Source organism: Ursus americanus, chromosome 7 (genome assembly GCF_024610735.1).
Source record: "Ursus americanus isolate L20-20 chromosome 7, mUrsAme1.1.p, whole genome shotgun sequence".
In the NCBI taxonomy this organism is placed as follows: Eukaryota; Metazoa; Chordata; class Mammalia; order Carnivora; family Ursidae; genus Ursus; species Ursus americanus.
The window spans coordinates 60,663,645-60,687,686 of record NC_142133.1 but is presented as its reverse complement, the minus strand read 5'-3'; the positions used below and the strand labels follow the sequence as shown (position 1 = coordinate 60,687,686).

At 40.6% G+C, this 24,042-nt stretch overlaps 1 protein-coding gene across 2 annotated transcripts in view; it reads left to right on the top strand.

Annotated features, from left to right (window-relative positions):
• Positions 1 to 24,042, top strand: part of TTC27 (tetratricopeptide repeat domain 27) — a 174,465-nt gene that overhangs the window by 94,385 nt on the left and 56,038 nt on the right. Inside the window, exons 12-13 of one of the 2 annotated variants that reach the window (XM_045809106.2) lie at positions 686 to 808; positions 23,477 to 23,704. In XM_045809106.2, the coding sequence (XP_045665062.1) occupies positions 686 to 808; positions 23,477 to 23,704 (351 nt within the window). The remainder of the gene's footprint in view (positions 1 to 685; positions 809 to 23,476; positions 23,705 to 24,042) is intronic. The other variant, XM_087863743.1, reaches the window with a different exon arrangement.

Sequence of the window (24,042 nt, the reverse complement as noted above, 5' to 3'; positions counted from 1 at the left end):
CACACACACTACAATTTCTTTACCCATTCATCCCTTGATGGACACTTAGGCTGCTTCTATGTGTCAGTTATTGTAAATAATGCTATAATGAACATGTGGGTGGAGATATTTTTTTAAGTGAATATTTTCATTTTCTTTGAATAAAGGCCCAGAAGTGGAATTGCTGGCTCACTTAGTAGGTCCATATTTATTTTTTGAGGAGCCTTCATACTGTTTTCCATTGACATTGCCACCAACAGTGCACGAGGGTTCCCTCTTCTCCACATCCCCGCCAACACTTCTCTTTTTGATACCAGAGGTATTCTAACTAGAGTTTTTTAAGTTGATTTATTGGATCTCAGCTTTACAAATCAGAGATGGTCACAGAATCTCTACGTAAGAAAGAAATACTGATTTTGCCTTTTAAGTTCTTCTGAGTTCTTAGGAAAAAATGGATATATTGAGTGTTTTGGGAAGTTCCTATATGACAGTGTTTTAATTCCTTACCCTCTATGAAGAAACTTGCTAAAGTAAACAGGAAAGTATTGAATCATTGCAGATTTCTAATTAGTTGAGGTCAAATTGTAGAAATGATGTATTTATTACATAAGCAGAGCCTTAAAATGGCATGTTAGTGCACCCGCCTAGTGAAAGAGGAATCTCTTTACATAAAGAAATGTTCATTATTTTAACTTGATTCTTCTAGCGCCAACTTGCAGGCTTTCTCTTTGAGCTGGGATGCACGAGTTCAGCCCTTCAGATATTTGAGAAGCTAGAAATGTGGGAAGATGTTGTCATTTGTTACGAGAGAGCAGGGCAGCACGGAAAGGTATGTAAAGGAATATTCTGTGTACTGATGAGAGCCTTCTGTCTTGGGGCATCTTTCTCACTTGTTTTGTTTTTCTAAGCCCATTTTTGCTAGTAGTTCACTTATATTCTCTTTTTCACTTTTCCCCCAGAAATCTTTTTAATGTTTTCTCTGATTTTTGTTGGGGCAAATAATTTTATGTGTATACATGTATGTGTATATGTAAAGAGAAAAGCAAGCCAAAACTGATACGATGTATGATGTTTAGGAATGAATAATGAAAGTGTTGAAGACTCCGTATTTTGATCTTTTTCCTTTGCTAACTCTCCTCCTGAGGACAACTTCAGAGTGAAATGTTAGGAATTATTTTAAGCCTCACTGGGTTGCCTGATGATCAGAGTTTGTGGGGCTTAAGGGAGGTTACCTAGGACGGAGAGCAGCTGGCTGGGCCTGTAGAAGGAAATCTAAAGGGTGTGGCCCCCACCGTCCTTAGGGCAGAAGAGTTGTCAAGTGTGTAATGCATATTTAATTCCAGCCTTAAACTGGCTCAAGAGGAAAAATGTTGCAATATTCGTATCTGTTATTAATTTGTTGGTTCCCCCCCCATAAATGAACAAAATTTTTAAAGAATAGGGAGTTCTGCATTGTGAGTATCTGTTGAAACTGACACATTGAAGTCATATGTTAATTTTGGATTAAATTTTGAAATGACTAAATTTCTATCATAAGTATAGTAGACAAGCAGAGTAAAACCCACACATTGGCTCATTTATTTCCATAGTCAACCTTTTGCCATCACCCTAAAAAAAAGGAAATAGTGGTACAAGCACGTGTGTGTCTGTTTCTTAAATATCTCCCGAAGTATGTCTCATTTTAGACTAGTAGTAAAAGTTACATTCCTTTCAGTAATCACTAATGGCAGTGAGGGTTTGCATTGTATTAGCGTAAGGAGAAACCAGCATGGGAATAAAATTTTACTGTGGAAGATTATAGAATTTTAATATTTTCATCCCAGGAAAGAACTCCGTAATCATATGTTCCACTTCCTCTGTTTTGAAATAAGGAAAGGAGTCTCTGGTGATTTGCCTCAGGTCACAAAGCCGGTTACTGATTATTAGCTCAAGAGGCCACACCGCCCAGGGGTTCACAGCAGAGCCTCTCAGCCCAGGCTATATGAATTCAAATGCTAGCCTGGCCACGTGCTAGCTTTGTGGTATTGGGCAAGTTACCCACGCTCACCCCCCTCTGCCCATGACTCAGTTTCCTCATCTGCAGGCACTTAATCTACCTCTGTACAGGTTTTCATGATGTAACGTCTGTCAAGTAGGTAGAATGGTCCTTTCCTCACAGTGCGACATGGGTGTTGGCTGCTCTCACCGCTGTGATTCTAAGACACATTTTTCTCACTCTGAATTTGGAATGTGTCTGACACTTGATGGCGTCTTCCAGTTGCTGGCTGTCGGGTGGCCATCTGGGTAGATTGTCATTGCCTGTGCGTGTCTACACGTAGTTGCAGTTACGTTTAGTGTCGTCATTTCAATAGAGTTACGTACCATATCATTGCTACATATGGTGGATTTAATTGCTCTTTAGAATATCGTCAAGAAAGATTTTATTATGATTTGGCATTGAAACAAAAAGTCATTGAACACACAGAAAAGGACCGAAACAAAGTAGAGAGATGTATATTTGGTATTCATGAAGTCAACATTGGCCTTTAGAGAAATCATCACAATTTCATTTACTTTTTTTCAAAAATATCAACTAAGTGCTTTATGGGAGCCAAGCAAGGAGGACACCCCTGAGTAGGTGAAGGCATGTTTTGTATAGAGACGGGGGAGGGGGGAATGGTTGCCATTTAAAATGTCAAGCAATGAATTGAAGGCAGGAAAAACTGCCAAATTTTTCTGAATAGGTTTTAAAAATATCAAAGTAACAAGAGGCTGATGTGATTCATTCAAGGCATTATGTCATCATTTAATTGAAAGCATTTTTTCTTTATTAGTTAAGAGTTAGTCTTATGATTGATAGTGTCCCAAATTTGATGAAATATATTATTATGTTTCTTTGAGGACTTAAATATTTTTTTAGTGTCTGTAGGCCTGGCACTAAAGCAGGACTCAGCTGTTTAACGAAGGAATAAATGGGTGAATGAGTATCTTGATTCCCAGTCTGATGTGTTTCGCATTGTGTCATTCTTCACTATGCTAGGCCTTTATGCTGGTCACTAAATAAATGAACTGTATATAAAATCACAGTAGTTTTGGAAATAGTGATTTTTGAAATAATTAAGTTGTTGAATCCCAAGTTCCCAAGCATGTTTTGAAATACTAAATTTACGTAATTATTTTTAGAAAGTGTGGAAAGCAGAGACTTTCTCTAATTGCAGAAGAAAAAAAATAAGGAATCGATTCCTTTCAGAGAACGGATTTGACTCTGTCCTCCAAAGTAGTTGCAGTATTAGTGTTTTTTTAATTGGCACATGATCTTGTAAGCATTGTCTTATGATAATGATAAATTCCATGTTTCTAATTATTCTAGAAAATGTACATATCTTAATTTTTAGGAATGTGTAGTCATTTACTTTGTCTTAAAGTCTTTTGTGAGTTTCAGCCAAATATCCCCCCAATTTTTTATTTTAAAGGTTGACTTAGCATTTCATTTGTCACATAAAAGACTTCTCTTACCTGTTACTCTTATGCTATATTTGCAGATCAGTTTAACCATAGACCCTAAAAAGTTTTGCTTCAAGCTGGAAGCAAATGTTTTATTTCTAAAACAGCTGAGATTCTTTCAGTATTTGGTCACGTGCCAGTAGTTGTCACCACATTTGATTTAACTAGAAGTTTGTGAAATTTTAATCCTCGCATTTAGTGCTTAATGGCATGATTTATTTTTAAAAGGCAAATTCGAGAAAGTGTCTAATTCTAATTATTGTGTTCTGGTGCTTGCACCGTATTGTTGTAGGGTCTCAGACTTTCTAATTTAGACGCTACTTACAGAAATTCTTATGGTTTAATGACCACTGGCAAAATAGCTTAGATTAATTCTGCTTGACCTTGGGATAAGAACAGGTTCTCATCTGTTAGTATTTAGTTTTTTAAAGTTATCTGGCACACTTCTAGCAGTTTCCCCAAGCCTATGGACAAATTCTTATTTTGGTGCATAAATTTGGTCCCTAAATGAAAGACAAAGATTGAGCTGGTATAAACTGCCTGCAAGAGGTGGGTGTAAAGGGAGTGGAATGGTAAGGGGTAGGACCTCTCTTTTCTTCTCTTGTTCCTAGCAAACAAGGCTTACCTGAGATTAATAGCCTTATCTTTTATTTTGCTATGTTTGCAGGTCATTGTAGCCAAAAGCTCTTAAAAAGTTTTCCTTTAAGTTACAAGTAAATGTTTTATTTCTAAAATAGTCGAGATTCTTTTAGCAGTTGGTTTGGGTTTTGAGGGGGGGGTAGGGGAAAGGTTTCTTTTTTTGAGATTTATTTATTTATTTTACAGCAAGAGCATGCGAGCTAGGGGGAGGGGTAGACAGTGAGGACAAGAGAGAATCATCAAGCAGACTCCTCACTGAGCATGGAGCCCAATTCCGAGCTGGATCCCAGAACCCTGAGATCATGACCTGAGCCAAAACTACGATTCAGATGCTTAACCGACTGAGCCACCCAGGCACTCTGGAGAAGGTTTCTTTTAAAATAGTTTCTTTAGGGGCACCTGGGTGGCTCCGTCAGGTAAGCGTCTGACTTTGGCTCAGGTCATGATCTCAGGGTCCTGGAATGAGTCCCGCACTGGGCTCTCTGCTCAGCGGGAAACCTGCTTCTCCTTCTCCCTCTGCCTGCTGCTCTGCCTACTTGTGCTCTCTTTCTCTCTCTCTGTCAAAGAGATAAATAAAATCTTTAAAAAAATATAAAATAGTTTCTTTATATGATGTGAAAGATTTTCCAAACTCTTTTCCCACAATGCAGTCAGAGTGATCTTCTTGAAAAATAAATCTGATCAGGTCATTCCCACTCTTCAGTAAATTCCCTTTGTCTCCAGGGGGAAGCTCTTTAGCATGGATGGTTTACAGACCACTTCATGATCTGACTCCTGCTTACATTGCTAATCGCGTTATCCCCTTACTCTTTTATCTCTGCTTCGTCCCCCTTTGTACTTGCTCGTTGAGGTTGTGCTCAAAGTTCCTCCAGATTGAAACTGCTTTGCAGCATTGCTTCACCTCAGGACCTTTGTATGTGCTATTGTCTGTCTAGAACTTGTCCTCCTTAGCTCACTCCTACTTATTCTTCAGGTTTTTCCTTGGTGATTACTTCCCACGCTGACCTTTCCCTGCTCCCTCCCTCTCAGATTTGGGGTGTTTTCCTGTGCTCCGATGGCACCCAACACTACTCTGATATCCCATTTGCTAGTTTACTTCACTTACTAAACTGTAAGCTGTTTAAGAACCAGACTTGTGTCTATAGTGTTTACAGAGGTCTCCCCAACACCTAGCACAGGCCTGGCACATGGTAAATCCTCAAAATCTTTGCTAAATGAATGACCTGTAGCCTTTCATTATAAATAGTTATTGCATTGAAGCAAATCTCCAAGTAGATACTCCCTTTGGACTTTATATGTGGTGAAAGAAACTTCTCCAACTCCTGCCATATATTCTCTCTCTGAAAACTAATTATGAGATCTCTCCCCTCCATTTTAATCTGTTAATCTAATAATCTCTTTAATCTAACAACATACAAAGTATGAATTGTTTTTACCACTTTACTGATTAGCCTTCATAAGTGGCAGATTTTGGAATCTGAGCTTAGCCTTCCTTTTCTCTTAAGCCTGCACTCCTTCTCCATACCTGCCTCTCACTGAGGCTGTTGTTAATCCCGTGGAAATTAGATATTACAGGGGCTCCTGGGTGGCACTGTCAGTTGAGTGGCCACTCTTGGTTTTGACTCAGGTCTTGATCTCAGGGTTGCTAGATTGAACCGCTCTTTGGGCTCTGTGCTCAGTGCAGAGTCTGCTTGAGATTGTCTCCCCCCTCTCCTCTGCCCTTCCCACTCATGCTCTCTCTCTCAAACAAGTGGATAAATCTTAAAAAAGAAATTAGATGTTCAGTTTATAAGCCAAAACCTGTTGTGCCGACCTGAATGAGAAAAAAGGGCAAAATAACTGAATATACTCTGTAACTTGGTAATGCAAATAGGAGATGAGCAGCTAATTGGATAACTAGGCCTGGTTTTTTTTTTCTGTGTATCTGCATTGTGTACACTTGTTTTCTTTTTTTTTTCTTCTTTCTTTTTCATGGTTTTTTATTATATTTTGTTAGTCACTATACAGTACATCCCTGGTTTCTGATGTAAAGTTCGATGACTCATTAGTTGCGTATAACACCCAGTGCACCATGCAATACGTGCCCTCCTTACTTCCCATCATCACCCTCTCCCATTCCCCCACCCCCTCCCCTCTGAAGCCCTCAGTTTGTTTCTCAGAGTCCATAGTCTCTCATGCTTCATTCCCCCTTCTGATTACCCCCCTTTCTTTATCCCTTTCTTCCCCTACTGATCTTCCTAGTTCTTATGTTTCATAAATGAGTGAAGCCATATGATAATTGTCTTTCTCTGCTTGACTTATTTCACTTAGCATTATCTCCTCCATTGCCGTCCATGTTGCAGCAAATGTTGAGAACTCGTTCTTGTTGATAGCTGAGTAATATTCCATTGTATATATGGACCACAACTTCTTAATCCAGTCATCTGTTGAAGGGCATCTCGGCTCCTTCCACGATTTAGCTATTGTGGACGCTGCTGCTGTGAACATTGGGGTGCATATGGCTCTTCTCTTCACTACGTCTGTATCTTTGGGGTAAATACCCAGTAGTGCAATGGCTGGGTCATAGGGTAGCTCAATTTTTAACTTTTGAAGGGACCTCCACACTGTTTTCCAGAGTGGCTGTACCAACTTGCATTCCCACCAACAATGTAGGAGGGATCCCCTTTCTCCACATCCTCTCCAGCAATTGTTGTTTCTTGCCTTGTCAATTTTTGCCATTCTAACTGGTGTAAGGTGGTATCTTAGTGTGGTTTTGATTTGAATTTCCCTGATGGCTAATGATTTTGAACATTTTTTCATGTGTCTGCTAGCCATTTGTATGTCCTCATTGGAAAAGTGTGTTCATATCTTCTGCCCATTTTATGATTTGTTTGTTTCTTGTGTATTGAATTTGAGAAGTTCTTTGTAGAACTTGGATACCAGTCTTTTATCTGTAGCATCATTTGCAAATATCTTCTCCCATTCTGTGGGCGGCCTCTTAGTTTTTTTGACCATTTCCTTGGCTGTGCAGAAGCTTTGTATCTTGATGGTGTCCCACAAGTTCATTTTATCTTTTGTTTCTCTTGCCTCTGGAGATGTGTCATGAAAAAGGTTGCTCTGGCCGATGACGTAGAGGTTGCTGCCTATGTTCTCCTCTAGGATTTTGATGGATCCCTGTCTCACGTCGAGGTCTTTCATCCATTTGGAGTTTATCTTTGTGTATGGTGTGAGAGAGTGGTCAAGTTCCATTCTTTTGCATGTAGCTGTCCAATTTTCCCAGCACCGTTTATTGAAGAGACTGTCTTTTTTCCACTGGATGTTTTTTCCTGCTTTATCAAAGATTAGTTGCCCAAAGAGCCGAGGGTCCATTTCTGGGTTCTCTATTCTGTTCCATTGGTCTATGTGTCTGTTTTGTGCCCGTACCATGCTGTCTTTGTGATCACAGCTTTGTAGTACAGCTCGAAATCCGGCAGTGTGATGCCCCCAGCTTTGTTTTTCCTTTTCAACAATTCCTTGGCGATTCGGGGCCTTTTCTGGTTCCACACAAATTTAAGGACTATTTGTTCCAGTTCTTTGAAAAATGTCATTGGTATTTTGATCGGGATAGCATTGAAAGTGTAGATTGCTCTGGGTAGCATGGACATTTTAACTATGTTAATTCTTCTGATCCATGAGCATGGAATATTTTTCCATCTTTTTATGTCTTCCTCAATGTCTTTCAAGAGTGATTTATAGTGTCTGGAATATAGATCCTTTACATCTCTGGTTAAGTTAATTCCAAGGTAACGTATGGTTTTTGGTGCTATTGTAAATGGGATGGATTCCCTAATTTCTCTTTCTTCAGTCTCATTGTTCGTGTATAGAAATGCAACTGATTTCTGAGCATTGATTTTGTATCCCGCCACCTTACTGAATTGCTCTATAACTTCTCATAGTTTGGGAGTGGATTCTTTTTGGTTTTCCATATAGAGTATCATGTCATCTGCAAAGAGAGACATTTTGACTTCTTTTTTGCCTATTTGGATACCTTTTATCCCTTTTTGTTGTCTGATTGCTGTTGCAAGGACTTCTAGTACTATGTTGAATAATAGTGGCGAGAGTGGGCATCCTTGTTGAGTTCCTGATCTTAAGGGAAAGGCTTCCAGCTTTTCCCCATTGAGAATGATATTTGCTGTAGGCTTTTCATAGATGTTTTTTATGAGATTGAGGAATGTACCTCTATCCCTACACTCTGCAGGGTTTTAATCAGGAAAGGATGCTGTATTTTGTCTAATGCTTTTTCTGCATCTATTGAGAGAATCATATGATTTTTGAATTTTTCTTTCTGGATAAAATCTAAGACACTGATAGATTTGTGAATGGTGAACCACCCTTGCATCCCAGGGATGAATCCCACTTGGTCATGATGGATAATCCTTTTAATGTACTGTTGGATTCTGTTATCCAGGATCTTGTTGAGGATTTTGGCGTCCATATTCATTAGGGAAATCGGTCTATAATTCTCCTTTTTGGGGGGGTCTTTGCCTGGTTTGGGGATCAAGGTAATATTGGCCTCATAGAATGAGTTTGTTAGCTTTCCTTCTGTTTCTATTTTTTGAAATAGCTTTAGGAGAATAGGTATTATTTCTTCTTTGAATGTTTGGTAGAATTCCCCAGGAAAACCATCCGGGCCTGGAGTTTTGTTATTTGGAAGGTTGTTTATCACTGACTCAATCTCTTCATAATTAATTGGCCTGTTTAAGAAATCAATTTCTTCCTGTTTCAGTCTTGGTAGTTTATAGGTTTCCAGGAAGGCCCCCATCTCTTCCAGATTGCTTAATTTATTGGCATAAAGCTGTTGATAAAAGTTTCTAATAATCCTTCCAATTTCATCGGTGTTGGTTGTGACCTCTCCTTTTTCATTCATAATTTTATTAATTTGGGTCCTTTCTCTATTCTTTTGGATAAGTCTTGCCAGTGGTCTGTCAATTTTATTGATTCTCTCAAAGAACCAGCTTCTAGTCCTGTTGATCTGCTCTACTGTACTTCTGGTTTCTAATTCATTGATTTCTGCTGTAATCTTGGTCAACTGCTTCCTCATGCGTGGATCAGGCCTGTCCCTCTGTTGCTGTTCCAGCTTCTTGAGGTGAAAATATAAAAACTGCATTTTAGATTTTTCTGTTCTTTTGAGTGAGGCTTGGACAGCTATGTATTTCCCCCTTAAGACTGGCTTTACGTCTCTGGTTAAGTTAATTCCAACGTAACGTCCATAGGTTTTGGACCATTGTGTTTTCATTCTCGTTGGTCTCCATAAATTGTTTAAATTGATTTTTGATTTCCTGGTTTATTGAATCATTCCTGAGCAGGATGGTTCTTAGTCTCCAAGTGTTTGAGTTTCTTCCAAATTTTTCCTTGTGATTGAGTTCCAATTTCAAAGCATTGTGGTCTGAGAATACGCAGGGAATAATTTCAGTCTTTTGGTATCAGTTGAGACCTGTTTTGTGTCCCAGAACATGGTCTATTCTTGAGAATGTTCCATGGGCATTAGAATAGAATGAGTATTCTTTCGTTCTGGGCTGTAGTGTTCTATATATATCTATGAGGTCCAACTCGTCGAGTATGACATTCAAAGCCCTTGTTTCTTTGTCGATTTTTTCTTGGGTGTTCTGTTTCTGATAGTGGAGTGTTGAAGTCCCCTACTATTAACGTATTTTTATCTATATGTCTTTTTATTCTGGTTAAGAGTTGGCTTGTGTATCTTGCTGCTCCCCTGTTGGGGGCATATATATTTATAATTGTCATAGCCACTTGTTGGATACATCCTTTAAGAATAATATAGTGCCCTTCTGTGTCTCTAACTATAGTCTTAAGTTTAAAATCCAGTCTGTCTGATATGAGAATTGCTACCCCAGCTTTCTTTTGAGGTCCATTGGCATGAAAGATGGTATTCCATTCCTTTACTTTCAGTCTGAATGTATCTTTAGGTTCAAAATGAGTCTCTTGTAGACAGCAAATGGATGGGTCCTGTCTTTTTATCCAATCTGCAACCCTGTGGCATTTATGGGAGCATTTAGGCCATTTACATTGAGACTGAATATTGAGAGATATGATTTTAATGATGCCATGTTGCCATAAAGTCTTTGTTTCTATCGATTGTGACTTTCTGTTCTGTATCACTCTTGGGGGCTTTTTACCTTTATAAAACCCCCCTTATTATCTCCTGTAGGGCTGGTTTTGTGGTTACGAAATTGGTCAATGACTGGCGATTCTGGAAGGTCTTTATTTCTCCATCCATTCTGAATGACAGCCTTGCTGGATAAAGGATCCTTGGCTGCATGTTTTTCTCTGAAGGAGCTTTAAAAATGCCCCCCCCCCCCCACCCTTTCTCTCATTCCAGGTCTGTGTAGACAGGTATGACGTAATTCTGATAACTTTTGCCTTGGTACATGAGAAATTTCTTTGCCCTGGCCACTTTCAATACTGTATCCTTGGAGCTAATATTTGTGAACTGCACTATGACGTGACGTGGCATAGGTTTGTCGTGGTTGAGCTTGGGAGGAGTCGTCTCTGCCTCTTGGACACGGATGTTTGTTTCCCTTGCTAGATTAGGGATGTTCTCAGCTACAATTTGTTCAAATATGTCTTCTAGACCTCTGTTTTTCTCCACCCTCTCGGGGATGCCGATGATTCTGACATTGGAACGTTTCATTGAGTCAGTAATCTCCCGTAACCTACATTCATGAGCGTGGATTTTTTTAAGTCCAGATTCTATTTTAGTTTTCTCTTCTAACACATCCTCCAATTCGCTGATACATTCTTCTGCCTCATTCACCCTGACTTTCAGAGCCTCTAGTATTGACTGCATTTGGCTCATAGAATTTTTAATTTCTGCCAGGTTCACTCTCATTTCCGCCCTTAGAGATTCAATATTCTCATTACCATTTCGTTAATACTTTTTTCAAGTCTACACATCATCTTGACCATTGTTACTCTGAATTCCATTTCTGATAATTTGGTTATATCCACATCCATTAGTTCTGTGGCAGAGGCCACAGACTCATTGTCTTTTCTTTGCTGGGGGATTTCTCCTTCTCGTCATTCTGATGAGGAGAAGTTGTGGGGTTGTCCAGAGCCCAAATTATTGACCGGGACCCAGGCCTTGTGCCCTTGTTTTATAGGGATCTTAGGGATGTGGGCTTCTTGATTTTTCAGCCTGCCTTCTGGGGGAGGAGCCTGCCGCGCCGATACTCAGGCAACCCTGTTTGGGTAGAGTCTCCATGTCCCCTGCGAGGGGGGATGGGAACGGGCACACTGGAAGCCGGTATTTCTAGGCTTTTGTTCTCTGGCGGCTTTCTCTGGCGGTTTGCTGTGCCTCTTCTGAGAGTCAGAGCAGCAGTGGCCGAATCTCAGCCTCTGTCTCAGAACAGAGGGATCGCGGACCGTTCTCCACTGATGTTCTGGCCACTTTAACTCTGTTTCTGTTGGTGCTGCTCAACCCTGCAGCATCCCGGGATGTGCACCCCACACCTGGCGTCCCAGCCCTCACTTCCAGGGCCGGCGCGTCTCTGTCCTTTGTGTTTCTAACGCCGCCTGCCGCCAGCCGCCCCCCCGTGCGCTCCAAAGCTCCGGCCCTCAGTCAGGTGGTGCGCGTTCCTGGCTCATGGTCTCAGTCTGCTCTCTCGCGGGTGCCGGTCCTCGATTCCACCCGCTCCCCCCGCTCCCCCGTGCAGGTGGCTACCGCTTCCTGGCACCCGAATGTGGCGGCTCCCTCCCCCTTCCATTTATCTTCCGATATCTGCGTGGTTTCACGGCTCCCTGCTTCGTACCTCAATACTCAGCGCTGGAGATGTTCATTTGTAGAGATCCAGATGTATCTTCCTGCGTCTCAGGCTGATTCCGTGGATGTTCAGGCTGTTCTGGTACCTCTCCAACTTGACTCAGGGGACCGGCTGAAAAAGGGGTCCCCTACTCCTCCGCCATCTTAACTCCATTGTTCTACACTTAACTAGGCCTGTTTTTAATTAGTCTGTTTTATCTTGGACCTGGAGTATTTATGCTGGCAAGTTCCCTTTGGAAAATCAAGCCAGAGCATGATGTTGTCACACACATAAATGTAAAAGGCAATTAGTGAGCACTTGGCTCAGTGATAGAGTGAACGGGACTAGGCACCATCACACAGAAGAAGTCTAGCTGGGGGTGACCTGCTGGGGTAGGATGAAATGTTCTGCACTTTTCACCTCTCAGTTGCTGTTCATAGGACAAGAATTTAGAGTAGGAGCAAACTACCTTTCTGCTAGGAGAGGGGAGAGAAAATCTTAAGCAGGCTCCACACCCAGTGTGGAGCTGGATCTCATGACCCTGAGATCATGACCTAAGCTGAAATCAAGAGTCAGATGCTTAACCAACTGAGCCACCCGGGCACCCCCATTTTCTCTGTCTTTAGAGCCAGCCACTATAATAGGGAACATCAGAATCCATTTTCACTCTCTGCTACCAGGGAGAAGACTGGAATAAACTACGCCCAAAGTGGCTTGAGTTGTATGCACACAATCATACAAACACACTTTTTTAAGCCTAAAGCTATTGTCAAGTGGCCAAATCTGACTACTAGTGTGGCCTTAAATTCTTAGCCTGCCTTTTTTCCATCCCTTTGGAACAAGCCTCTAGCCATTAAGCCTACTGCTATCATTTCTGCAGTCCTCAAACATGCTTGTTACAGTTCGCACCGTATCTGGGTCTAGAGCTTGTTTTCCCCCTTCGTTCTTTGACAGGAGGGCTGCTTCTTGTTGCTGCTCTGCTAGTTTGTGGTCGCTCTCTACTGAGCAGGTGTCACGTCAGATGAAGGCCAGGCCACACTTGTCACACATTCGAATTATTAATGCCTTTCGCTCATTCACAAAATCAAGGCATAAATCACCGCCAACAAGGGCACTTTGCTGTGATAATTGCTCTGACTGGAGGATGAGTAGTTGTCCTGAACTGTTTTATCTCCTTTTTGACCAGAGATTGAGCTTCACTTTTACCCATATGGGAGCATCGGTTTTGTTTCTTAGTGCTTTTATTCCCAACAAGAGTCATTTCCTAGGTGCGACCATTTCCTAGGTGTAACCACTTGGGTTATAAGGGCTGTGAAATTCACATTCTGCTGTTTGACCTCTCTGTTCACTAGAACTAACTTGTTATTAGATATGTCCTAACTTAGTCATCCTCAGTATTGATGTCAGCCGGATCACATCCCCTAAAGGAGTTCTCCCGTTGTTCCCAGTGGGAAGAATCTTTTATGTCTTTATTTAGAATCTGAAGCCCCTTAGGAAACACCAGTAGCCCTTTGTGACTTAGTGTGAATTTCAGTCGAACTTATCCAGCATTTATAGAGTACCTACTGTGTGCTGGGCAATGGTATACCAAAGAGGAGTGAGAGACAGAACTTACCTCCAAGAAGCTTATAGCCTGATAGTACAGATCCACATGAATAGAATATTTGAGTAAGATAGAGCAGGTGTTAAGATGGAATATTGTACAGCTTCCGAATTCTATCTGGACATCGTATTGAGAGTTTAAATATTTCTCCCTCCGCTGTCCTTCTCTAAAGCAGTAGTCCACTCACTTTGTACCTTGTATAGGCTTTTTTGCTGAGATCGCTAGGATCTCCTCCTATGATTCTGCACATTTTCATAACAAAACTGATGTTTGGTTGAAATTAGCTTATGTGGAAAAATTTAACTTTAATTTTGTAATCATCAGAAGTTTTCCCCTTTGACCTCACTTCCTCTAGTCCTCTCAACCCAGTTACATAATCACTTATTCAGCAGTTGACAACAATTCTTCTGTGGGAGCAACTATACACAGTTGACCAACGTGATTATTTACAGAAAATTTTAACGTCCCTAGAAGCTGTTTCTGTGCACTTCTCTCTTCCTAGCAGTGAAAACTCAAGCATCTTACTTTCTAATCTGGTTTTCCAATAGAGGGAGTTGAGAAAGAACACAAACATTAGGTTAGGCCTTACTGTATGCCTGACAAAAAGCTAGGTACATTTCACATCTCGTTCTTGTAGGTAACGTACAAGTAAAAAACAAACTCTCAAGATATTAGTTAACGTGCTCACAGTCATACAGTTTATAAGCAGAACTAGCATTTGAAGTGCCTTTCTGACTAAAGGCACCTAAGTGCTCGCAGGGATGCTGGGCAGGAAAAAGCGCAGTTGAGGGCTACTGTAGGGTGGAAGTTTAATAGTCTAAATCTGACATTGCAAGACGTATTTTGTTTGGCTTCTCTTAAAGAATCAAACAATGTGGAAACATGAGGCCAAATTCCCACATTATTGTGCTACCTGGCTGGACTTCAGCAGGGCTCCATCTTTTATGGGCTCACTCCCCAGCCTGCTTCATAATCTCTATGATTGGCAAGAATCTATGGGCATTTGAGTGTGGGGACTCTTGTTCGAAGCAGAGTGGGTTACCAGTGCAGTTATCAGCAAGTGGAACGTTAGTTCAGCCATAACTGTAGGCTCTACTTGAGCCTCGGCTGATGTCATTTTATACCGAGATTCGCTGTGTATAGTTATTGCCACAAAATTGTATTAAGAATAATAATTAGTTGTTTGCAATTCCAGAATAAAACAGATTTTGTAACAGCCTAGATATGTATGTATATTTGGGTAGAGGAATAGTCTTTGGGGTTTGCAGCTCACAGGATTCTCACAAGCAACCCAGTTTAATTGTAGCCAGTTGCCCATTTAAGTATGTGTTTTTGTGTTTGGGAATGTAGTTTTATTCTTTTTTTTTTTTTTTTTCTTAAGTAGCCTCCATGCCTAGTGTGGAGTCCAGCATGGGGCCCGAACTCACAACCCTGAAATCAAGACCCGAGCAGAAATCAAGAATCAGGGGCGCCTGGGTGGCTCAGTTGTTAAGCGTCTGCCTTCAGCCCAGGGCGTGATCCCGCCATTCTGGGATCGAGCCCCATATCAGGCTCCTCCGCTGGGAGCCTGCTTTTTCCTCTCCCATTCCCCCTGCTTGTGTTCCCTCTCTCTCGCTGGCTGTCTCTCTCTCTCTGTCAAATAAATAAATAAAATCTTAAAAAAAAAAAAGAATCAGACACTTAAGTGACTGAGCCACTCAGGTGCCCTGTTTTATCCTTTCTAATAGATATTTAGATGACAAATTTCTTGTATTCTTTAAAAACGTGCATCTCTATTTTCCCGTAGGGAAGTAGCAGCCCATAGCCAGAAATATCAAACCTTTTGCATTCTGTGGAGATTTCTGGCCACCCACATTTTGGTATTGCAAAAGGGATATTATAAGCCCTTGTGGTTTATTTATGTTCACTGGGCATGTCTTTTATAGTTCTTTATTTGATAATAAATTACATAAATTGAGTGGCTAAGTGGAGGGGGAGGAGCATATAGAGCATTTTGGAGAGAGTGAGGAAGAAGACTGAGGAATGCAGGGTGACTAACTGAAGAAAGGAAATACATTGCCTACAAGCTTTGCCCTTGGGAAAGATCGTTCTGTTGGCAGGATGAAGAGGTATAAGATCTCAAGGAGAAAGAACTCACTTATCTAACAAAAAAATGTGGGATAGGAATTTGAGGAAAGAAGAGGCCAGTTTAGACCAAGCAAGATCGCTGCTCTTGTGTTTCTTAACTTCTTCAGGAAGCTGCCCCATTCTGGCCCTGCAGACCCATGTCATGGTGAATAAAATACCCAGAATCGATATTGTTTGGTAACAAGAAGTTGCACATCACCCACTCTCTCTGTTCCTCATTCTTTTAAGAGCTTAGATGGATATGAGCTGGTGAAGGAAGTATTTGAAATCCTCAGTATCGTATCGTTCCCAAATGTGAAGGTTTTCCTGATTATTATTTAATCTTTCATTTGTGTATTTGTCTTCTTTGCAAGGTTGCCAACGCCAGGTCTGTGTTGTATGTCTTTGGACTCTGGTGATCTTTATGGTCTATATTACAGTGCAGTTAGAAGTAGAATAAATATTTGTAGAATGGTAGCTTTAGATCATGCAGGTGTTTAAAGGGTATGACTTGATGTTCTGAATCTTGGATCCTGTTTTTTATATAGGACACCTGTGGAGTATAGTACTCCCTTATAATCCTTTTTATTTCTATGAGGTTGGTGGTAATTTCTCATCTTTCATTTCTGACTTTAGTAATTTCAGTCCAAAGAACCAACTTTTGGTTTATTTATTTACACTAATCTTTATTATTTCCTTCCTTCTGCTTCTTTGGGTTGGGTTTACTTTTTTTTTTCCCCCTAGTTTTTTATGGTGAAAGATTACATGATTGCTTTGAGATCTTTTCTCTTTTTCCAAATAGGCATTTATAGCTGTAATTTCCCTCTAAACACTGTTTTCACTGCTTCCTATAACTTTTGGCATATTACGTTGTTTTCATTTATCTCAAAGTGTTTTTAATTTCCCAGTGATTTCTTTTTTGACCTGTTGGTTATTTAGGACTGTATTATTTAATTTCCATGAATTTGTTAATTTCCTAAATTTCTTTTTGTTTTTGATTTCTGATTTCAACCCATCATAATTGGAGAACATACTAAGTATGACTTCAGTGCTTTCAAATTCACTGAGACTTGTTTTACAGTCTAACATGTGGTATATCCTGGAGAGTGTTCTGTGTGTTGTGTTACACTGCTGTTGGGTGGAGTGTTATTTAGGTGTCTTTTAGGCTTAGTTGGTTTATAGCATTGTTCAAGTCTTCTATTTCTATCTTCTGTATAGTTGTTCTATCTTTTATCCAAAGTTGGAAAGTGAAGTCTTCAAATATTATTGATGAATTGTATATTTCTCCCTTTAGATATGTCAGTTTTTGCTTCATGTAATTTGGGGCTCTGTGTTAGGTGAATATATACTTTTGATTATGTCTTCTTGATAGATTGAATGTTTATCATTAAAATATCCTTTCTTTGTTCTATTAACAATTTTTGTCTTAAGGTAAGTTTTGTCTAATATTAATGCAGCCAGTCCAGCCCTCTTTTGGTTATTGTGTACCTGATCTTCCTTCCTTCCTTCCTTCTTCGGAACTTTCCTCCTTCCCTCCCTGCCCCTCCATTCCTTTCTTTTTCTTTCCTTTCCTTTCCTTTCCTTTCCTTTCCTTTCCTTTCCTTTCCTTTCCTTTTCTTTCCTTTCCTTTTCTTTCTTTCGTTCTCTCTCTCTCTGTCTTTGGTTTTCAGCCTTTTTGTGTGGATGAATCTGAAGTGTGTCTCTTGTTGACAGCATTTGTTTGGGTCATTTTTTTGTTATCCTTTCTGCCAATCTCTGCCTTTGACTGTTGTGTTTAATCCTTTTACATTTAATTTAATTACTGATAATATAGGATGTTTATTAGTCATTTTGTTATTTTCTATATGTTTTATGTATTTCTCTTTCCCTATTACTGTCTTCTTTTTGGCTAAATGGATATTTTCCAGTGTGCCATTTTAATTCCCTTGTCATTTTTACTTTTTTTTTTTTTTCCTAGATTTTATTTTTAAGTAATCTCTACATCCAATGTGGGGCTTGAACTCACAACCCCAAGGTCAAGAGTTGCATGCTGTAGTGACTGAGCCAGCCCAGCCCCACTACTTTTTTTTTTAAGTTATTTTCTTAGTCCTTGTACTAGGGATCATTTAAAATAGTATGTTTTAAGTGCCTGTTAAGCCCATCATCTGGGCATCTCAGTGAGTTTCTATCGATTCCTTCTTTTTTCTTATGTAATGGCCATACCTTCTTGCTTCTTTGCTTATTTTTGTAATTTGTTGTTGAAAATTGGGCATTTTAAATAATGTAGTGTGGCAACTCTGGAAATCAGGTTGTTATTGCTGTTTGTGATTTTTGTTTGTTTGTTTAGTGATATTTCTTGACTAATTCTGTAAAATCTCTATTCTTTGTCTTGTGCAGCCACTGAAGTCTCAGGTTGGTCAGCTTAATGGTCAGCTAACGGGTTGGACAGAAAATTCCTTGAATGCCTGAAGCAACAAGTGTCCCAGTCTTTGCTGTTGGGCTCTGTGTGTGTGTGTGTGTGTGTGTGTGTGTGTGTGTGTGTGTGTTGGAACATGCTTCCAACACTGAGGTGGGCAGTTAACACTTGTCACTTTCACTGACTGCTGGTGCAAAGCCTCGAGGTCAGATTGAGGTGAGAGCTTAGGGCCTTCCTGGGTCTTTCCTGATCATGCTACGTTGGAGCCTTTCAAAGCCATTATGTGTATCTCACTCCCTTTTTTCACTTTTAAGTTTTTTGGTTAGCCTGTTGTTTGTCCCACATGTTATTTAACACTTCAGACAGCTACAAAATCAACCAGTTGTAATTGGTTTTTAGAGGGCTTTTCACTGGGCAAACTCAGAGGTCGGTTCAATTACAGACAGCCTTGCAAGTGGATTCTTCCAGGCAACCACCAGCCAGGTCGGATAATGACAATTTTTTGGAAATGAGACTTGAGAGTTGCTCTAAACCCACTCTGTTCCCTCTGGTGGCTGCCAGGTCATTATCACCACCATTTCCTGCTGTTGGTTTTCAAGGCTACTGCAGAGTTGGAGAAATGGAATAGGAGTGGTGCAAGTTAAAATTACACAAAGCTTGTTGTTCTTACCAAGATATCATCATTTTTTTTTTTTTAAATAACATTCTCTGGATTATTTCAAGCTTTTGGTTAATTTCCAGGATTATGAAAAAGTTGATTCTAAAACTTTTTGCCAGTTTTCTTGTTGCTTTTATGGAGTAGGGAATTTTCAGAGGTTCTTAGACCACCATTTTTGCTTATACCTACCTGTGGAATATAGGAAAAGTATGGAGCCTGAAATTAAGGTCCCATTTTTCAACTTAGTATCTCTTGGTTTGGGGATGACCAGTTGACCAAGGAATCTAAACTTCTATTTCTTTATATTAAAAAGGGACATCTTAATATCTACCTCTCAGACTTACTACAGGGATTAAGTGAGATAATGCATTTAATGCCTGTTGGATAAAAACTAATCTGTAAATCATTATCAAATGGCAGGACACATAAGAGGTTTAAAAGGCAAAAGATGAAAAAAATTGTATCATTCAGGTTTTGTTGATGGAAGCAGGGCCACTTTGAGTAGTTTTGGGATGTCATCAAGGGGCTTACTAAAGGAATTAGATCTTACACAAATGTGGGAAGAGCTGGAGAAATGAAGGTGTGGAAGAGGAAGTAGAAAGATCAGGGAAAGAAATCATTTCCCAGTCCACTTGAAGCACTGGCACAGTGGATAAGTCAGAACTCACCAGGGAATCTGAGAAGCCGAGTCCTTCCAGCCATTGAAATGGGAGCATGAGAGAGGAACTTGTGAAGAGATCTGTGGAAAGCGTCGTCTGTTTGTAGCTGCCAGCCCTGTGGGTCCCCAGTGAAATGTCTCATGGTGGTCCTGGGGCTGCTATTGGTTGGCGGGGTCTACAGTCAGAAGCACAAGCTAGATACATAGAGCAAAGTACAAGCTGGGATCTGCAGGACATCTCTGCATCTTGTGTGACACCGTACTTAATCATGACCACCTTCCAAGAGTAAAGGCTGTTGCTTTTCTTCTGCCTTTCAGATGCCCAACAAATTCCCCCCTGACCAACTGTAGTGCAAAATCGGAAGGGAAAGGGATTTGGGGAAACAGATTCAACTGAAGCAAGTTGACATGGAGGTACATATGACTTACTGGGCCTACTATGGGATCTACTGACTCCCATAAACCCAGTAACTCATCATGATGATGTTCTGGGTCCCAGAGGATTAGCATTAACTAAGAACTTACCAACACTGATAAGACAGGTATTTCTTTTCCCCCAGGAAAGAATTACCTGGTAAATATTAAAGTTTATGTCTTTGTGGAAGACAAGGGAAGAATTATGGTATATGATAGTTATATTATAGCAGGGTCCTTCCTCACCAGTATTGGCTTGCCCCTTCCTTCCTTCCTTCCTTCCTTCCTTCCTTCCTTCCTTCCTTCCTTCCTTCCTTCCTCTCTCCTAATTTTTTTTTTAAGAGGCTCTGACTCTGTGAAATGACTCAAGGATAGGAACTGGGTGAGAAACAGTGTTTTAGAATGGTGACTCGGGTCAGACATCTGGTCTCCAAACATAGATTTTTTTTTTTTTTTAATGTTCTATAGATCAAGTTTGGACGTAGTTGGCTATACATATAATTTGGTCCTAAGGCTTCTTGTCAGTCAGCCACAACCTAAGATCCATTCTTATTGCACTATTAGACTACTCTGGCTATGACTGTTGCAAGTAACAATGCTCATCTTGCTTCCAGGGATTAAGTGCTGTCAGCTAGTCTCTATTACCTTGAGTTCTAGTAATTCCCACTAAAATTGGGAAGCTCATTTCAACTGAAGGACCTCCAAGTTTTTCCATCAGCTTACACGGAACATCTACTATATAGCACTTTTCAGGAATGCTAATATTCCCATATACAATGTATTTCTCAAAGCCAAGATGAAAGGAGTATCCCCTGGGCCCTCTTGGAGGTCATTGGGATGGGTGAACAGGTTGTAAATAATAAATTAACAAAAGCCTTTTCTTCCTAAGTTGTTGGATTCTTTCCTTCACATCACACCAAGGAATTTCTGGCATCTCAACTTAGTTTTGGCCACATTTGAGTCCAGGTTTTAAGTCAGGCAATTGAGCAAATAATTTAGGACCATCCTCAGCTGCTTGAGTTAGCCCTGTGAACCAGAAATTTCTGATGAGTACCTAAATTGATTAAAATCGTGATCCACAGTTTGTCTATGGTCTGTTACCCTTGGAATCTCTTTTTCCACATGGTCCAAGATTTTTCCCTCTGGAAAGTAATGAACTCTTGTGGTTCTCTTTGTGTATAAGTCTTATGTGTATGGAGGCAATGAGGGATGGAAGGGGCCAGGTATGAGGAGAATTGGCATTCTCTCGCTGGGTATCTCCCTAAGGTGTAGTCATTCCTTCTGTTGTCTTTAAGCAAAGTAGCACGAGTCTTAGCAGATAGGGGAGGATCGCGTCTCTGGCATAGGAAACTCAGTAGGGTTTGGAGATTTCTGTTATCTGACTCATTGCAAATGTCCTTCGTTAAATTCTTGGGTCTTTCTCTTTCATGATCAATGCCCCCTTCTCCTGACCCAGGTGAAGTCAGTGGTACCAGAGTAGCCCTTGTGTTTCAAACAACCATTGCAGTTACTGTGGCTGTGAACCAAACCACATCAAAACTAAGTGACTGAAAACAGCAGCAATCCCTTACTTCTCTTTCATTGTTTCTATGGAACAGAAATTTAGGAAGGGCTTGACTGAGCCACTTGTGACGTGAGAAATGTGAGGTGAAACAGTATTAGCTCTGAATGAACTTTGACAGAGTGAAGACGTGCATGATTAGCGCCAGAGCGGTCACTCAAAAATAATCAAATGACGTGTAGCTAAAAGGCAATAGAGGAAGAAAAATGAATGACTAAAACATTTGATTAACCCAATCACGTGCCTTAACTTGCACACAGACCTCGTGAAGCTGACTTGGTCCTATATTGTCATTGAGCAATCATGCAGGAGCAATGTCTGCATCTGCGTTTTGGCTGTACTAGGTTGGCAGGTTCAGGGCAAAAGAAATTCCTTTAGGCAATCATAGACATTCCTTGGTTCTCTGACCTTGAGGATTAAAATACTGGATGTCATTTTCTTTCTTTGAGCTGTTCGGTGAACTTACAAGCAGCCAACCCACCTCACAGTCTGATATCCTCAGTGTCCTATAACTTAATTCACAGAAGGCTTACATTAGGTAGGTGCTTTCTTGTAAGTTCCCACAGGTGATAATTTAAGAAATGCTTTCCTCACTGGATATCACGGACTACCAGTGTTAAACCCTTTCGTGATCGCTGGCTCCTCATGTCTTCAGATCCAACTAGATCACATTAACTAGTCACAAATTTTCATTTTCTGCAGGGGTAGCTTCAGAATTTCTGGGAGGGTGTGGGTATCAAGTTTCAATGCCGTATCGCCCAGAGAAATGCCCTCAGTTACACTGTAAGATCATTTCAGCAAAAATCCTGCTGTGGCTCCAGGCTTCTACCCATAATTTGGTTGGATACTATGGGCATATATGTAAGTATACATGTGTTGGGTAATTATATAGATGACCTTACATAGAGTTAGATACAGTAGTAACTATTGTATCGTCTATTACAGAGGAATTACATGGATTTTATTTGAAAATTTCATGTGTATTTTGGCTATTTGGGATTTAAAAAACTCATTTTCCTTAGAAACTATTTTATAAATTCTGGTTCCATTTTCAGACTAAGCCTAAAAATCCTACATAAACTGCAGAAATGCAGAGGAGCCAACATCCAAAGACACTTTTAGAACACAACCGTCTTTTTTTTTAAATTTTAGTTAACATACAGTACAATATACAACTGTCTTTTAAAAAGATTTTGTAAACATTGGACTGCTTAAGAATTCTAGCTTTGTGTAACCTACAGCAAATCAACTCTATAGAGTTTACGATTGCCAGCTATGTAAATTAAGGAGTCTGAAATATCACGTTAGCTACGATAGGATGGCTTCCTGGCTGTCTACATCCATTGTGGCCGTGGCTGTGTTGGCATCTTTGGTGACTCCACTGCTGTTGTTAGGAAGGTGTTTGTGTGTGAGGAGGGAAAGTAGAGCTGCTAACATGCTGTTGAAACCGATCAGAAACAAGGGGGAAGGGGTGTGTGTCAGGGGAGGGGTAACAAGTCCAGAATTAGCCTAGCTGATGAGGTGAATCTGAATTGTGGACCTTTGCGAATCGTACCCAAGCTTGTGCAGTGCACGGAGGATGGTCTTTAATTTCTAGAGTGAATGGACCGTTCGGAAGCAGAGAGGCCTCATGTTGGCAAGTTTTATCTATGAGAAAAAACAATGACTATGAAGTTGTACCTCCCTCCTTCTTTTATAAATGTTTCAGCAATCCCAGGCTCCCTGAGCATGCCATTTTAAAAAAGGAAAAACAAAACAGACAGACAATAAATAAATAAATAAAATAAAATAAAAACGGGAAAACCTACTTTTCATTGCTGTTGCGTAGAGGCGAACTAAAGATGCCTCTCTCACAGTCCCAGTGGTGACAACTGGAGTGGCAGCAAATGGGGAGCTCAGTGAGTCCTCCCAACATTGTGGAGTAAGCTTCTCCTTGGTACCTTTCTTTCCTGTAGGATTCCAGACCCCAATAAAGTAGCATTCGCCTCTTTCTTCTTGTTCCTCTCTTTCCCCTGTACTGGATTTGTTTTCTGTTGGTTTTCTCTTATTCAGCCTGCGTCTCAGATGCATGAAATAAGCGGGTCATCTCAGACTTTGAAAATAAACATTTGGATCCTGTGGGATAAAGATGTCTATGTGCTAAAAAACAAAAAAATAGCCATTTGTCACTATAAGCAATTCAGTTATTTCTGTTGTTATTTCTAGGCAGAAGAAATCCTTAGGCAAGAGCTGGAGAAAAAAGAAACGCCGAGTTTATACTGCTTGCTTGGAGACGTCCTTCGAGACCACTCTTGCTATGACCGGGCCTGGGAGCTCTCCTGCCACCGCAGTGCTCGGGCCCAGCGCTCCAAAGGCCTCCTTCATCTGCGGAACAAGGAGTTCAGAGAATGCGTGGAGTGCTTTGAGCGCTCGGTGAAGATCAATCCCATGCAGGTGAGACAATGGAGAAAGCCCCATCCACCCTGGGCACTACGTTTTTCTTTGCGTTGGTTTCTTTCCGAATGAGTACCTGCCTGGTGAGCTTGTCTTCGCAAGCTGAGAAGGGAGCCTCTGTTGGCCACTGCTTCTTGCTCGTCACCAAAAACGTTAAGCACTTTCTGTTGTGTTTCTGTTATTAACTTCTCTGTTTTATTTTGTTATTTCTTTCCTTTAACTGTCCTTAATACACATGCAGCTATGCAAATTAGCTTGCATTTTCAGCAGATATGTTAGGAGGAAATGAACGGGAGTCCGAATTACAGCCCCTGTAGGACTGGGCAGGGGAGACTGTG